Source organism: Quercus lobata, chromosome 6 (assembly GCF_001633185.2).
Source record: "Quercus lobata isolate SW786 chromosome 6, ValleyOak3.0 Primary Assembly, whole genome shotgun sequence".
Taxonomy (NCBI): domain Eukaryota; kingdom Viridiplantae; phylum Streptophyta; class Magnoliopsida; order Fagales; family Fagaceae; genus Quercus; species Quercus lobata.
In genome coordinates, this window is record NC_044909.1 from 17,231,454 (window position 1) to 17,234,371 (window position 2,918).

A 2,918-nucleotide genomic window follows, 5' to 3' on the forward strand; every position below is an offset into this window, starting at 1 on the left:
GGAAGCCAAACAAAAAGAAAAACCTTTGTTTGTCTCCTATAAAAACCAGCATCGCCATCTTTAGGGCCTCTGATTGTTGGATATTTCTGACCTACAATACAAGTAAATTGGAGACCTCAGCCCAAAACCTTCATCCCAATAGGCTGAGCCACCACAATAATAATACTTAGAAACAACCTATTAAGGACATTGTGCTACGTAGTGTTAGCAACAAACTTGCAAATTCCTCTTTCACTTAATGAGTACATAATCCAATTACAAGAGATTAGTCTAGTGATTCTTAAAATTTCAAGAAATAATGAGGTCTCAAGTTCAAAATTCAATTATTTTTAGGGACACCACTAGCACATGGCATTACACTGTAATGAATTTTTGGTTTTGGCCACGTGCCACCAAATAATTCATTTTAATATAAGTATATCAAGTCCAATGCCCTTAAATTGTTATTTTTTTAATATCTTCTGATGGGAATAATGATCTTAATTTCCTTGTATCTGATATATCAAGGATCTCAATTGAGATATGTGAAAACATGTTAAAAAAAGTTAGAAACTTTACGAGAATAATGCAGATGTGATCTTGTGTTCTTCTATATCTATATATAGGAAGCGATGCAACTTATTGAAATAGAAGTACCAGGAAGCATAACTGCATGTCAATACTCATAAGCAACAGGGCAAATTACAACAAAAACTAAAACGAGTACATAACATGAACATAGCTCAATACAATGACTGAGAAGATAGCTAACATAAACAGTAGCTCTTATTTCTAAAGATTTAGCAATGCATTTAGTTGGCAGTTGGGGGTTTGTGGGGTGGCTTGTGCTCTGGTGGTGGCTTCTCTCCTTTACCCTTTGGTGGCTTGTGTTCTGGGAGTGGTTTCTCTTCCTTGTCATGTGGGGTTGGTGGCTTGTGCTTTGGTGGTGGCTTTTCTCCCTTTGGAGGAGGTTTGCCGTCAATGGAAGTAGACTCCAATAGAAGGCGTCCAGGGTGATGATCATGTGGTGGTGGCTTCTCTCCCTTACCTGGGGCTGGTGGTTTGTGTTCTGGCAATGGCTTCTCTTCCTTATTGAGTGAGGTTGGTGGCTTGTGTTTTGGGGGTGGCTTTTCTCCCTTAGGAGGTTTGTGCTCATGTTTGGGAGACTCATGGTGGTCAGCAAGTGAGACAGTGCTTAGAAGCACCACTCCAAGGAGCAACACTAGGAAGTATTTGGTAGTAGTCATCTTTCGTCTTTGGATGGTTCAAAACAAGAAGACTTCTTGGCCTTTTATAACGAATACTAGAGCCTATTACGTCAGATCATTCGTCATTCAGCTCTTAAAATATACCCTATCATAGAAGCAGTTCAAAATCGATATCATCTCTTCTTGTTTATTCAATTATTAATTTCTGGGGGTCCATATAGAGTTCAAATGTTTGACAATGTACCAAGGTTACTCCTGGTGAAGGCTAGTGACATGTAACGAATTTTTCTCTTATGCTTTCCATGCAACCATATCCCATAACATGCAATCTTAGAATCTTTTGACTTAATGCATAGTTCCTCAATTTTCTTACTTTGATTTTTTATATGCTAAACATATATGTCATTCCCACAGAAACGAAAAAAATCCATATATTGGTCACGTAATATGTATGTGGTCCACATCAAGACCTAACTGCAGGAAATGTAAGAAAAAAAACAAAAATAGTTGAATTTATCAAAAGGGTCATAGGTTTATATGATATATTGATGATTTTTTCTAGGGTGCGGTGGAGAAGCAAACCCATTATACATGACACATGTAATATAGAAGGGTTTTAATCGTTTCACACCCCTTCGTACATTGTTGGTACAAATTATATATTTTTGTGGGTTAACTTTAGAAATTCTTGAAAAAAAGTGAATTTCTTATTTGATATCGCAGTTATTGTGTTTTTGGAATATGTATTGATAACATGAAACAGTAATTTCCAATATAAGTGAATGTGTCGTTGGGCTGCAAGTTCATTTAGGAGTTTATGAATTTTTCACTTCTATTATTATCATCATTTTTTTTATCACATGGGTTAGAGTCCGATAATAATGCACAGTTTTTAGCAACTTTCCAAAAATTCAATAAAAGTGCACAATGGTGTTTCTCCGATTCACACTTAGGATGGCGACTTTATTAATTACTACACATATTGCACCAGTGGTTAGAAGAAAGATGGAAACAAAACAAGTCATGTGATTACTATATACCAACCAATCAAACCTATTATAATTTTCATACTACTGGCCACCGCCAGCTGGGCTTAGTGAATTGATAAGTGTTAACTTTCAGTAGTTTATAAAGAAAATTAGAATAATCTAATGGGAGCAGAAATTAGACTTTAAACTATCATATAAAATATGTAGACACATGTATAAAAAAAAGATAATGTAATGAGTACGTTAATGGAGGTAAATAATTATCTATTCACAAATGAGGGTGAAATGTTGAAATTACAGATACACTAATCACGAAAAATTTTTAGATAATTCGCAGACAATGCTCCTTCTTCTCACATCAGAAGTGGATGTCACATATGCATGGATCCCACCATGAGACCCATCTCTCATGTGAGAGAAAATAGCATTGATAGTACCTAAATATTTTCCACTGATCACGAGGCTCTTAACATGTTCTATCTCATAAAAAGATAATTAATTATTCACAATTTATTTATTTATTTACTTTTTTGAGAGAGAGAGAGAGAGAGTTAATTATTCACAAATGAGTGTGAACAGTTGGAATTCGCTAGTAATAATGTTACAAAAGAAAATCCTTCATGAACGGAATGGCTCTTTTACAAGTATCTAGATTTTGGACTTTTTTTAGTATAAGCAAATCAATTACATTAGAGTGTAAGAGAGACACTCTTAAAAGTACAGCTAATTTGAACTACCAATT

General features: G+C 35.0%; 1 protein-coding gene across 1 annotated transcript; it reads right to left on the reverse strand.

The window, feature by feature from the left end:
- Positions 1–600: 600 nt before the first annotated feature.
- Positions 601–1,239, reverse strand: LOC115995468 (early nodulin-75-like). Its single transcript, XM_031120045.1, has one exon. The coding sequence runs from the start codon at positions 1,224–1,226 to the stop codon at positions 792–794; it is 435 nt and encodes a 144-aa protein (XP_030975905.1). The 5' UTR covers positions 1,227–1,239; the 3' UTR covers positions 601–791.
- Between the last annotated feature and the right edge of the window lie 1,679 nt (positions 1,240–2,918).

Bases quoted from the DNA above. Each gene is read 5' to 3' on its own strand.
- LOC115995468 (XM_031120045.1), bottom strand. From the start codon at position 1,226: ATGACTACTACCAAATACTTCCTAGTGTTGCTCCTTGGAGTGGTGCTT.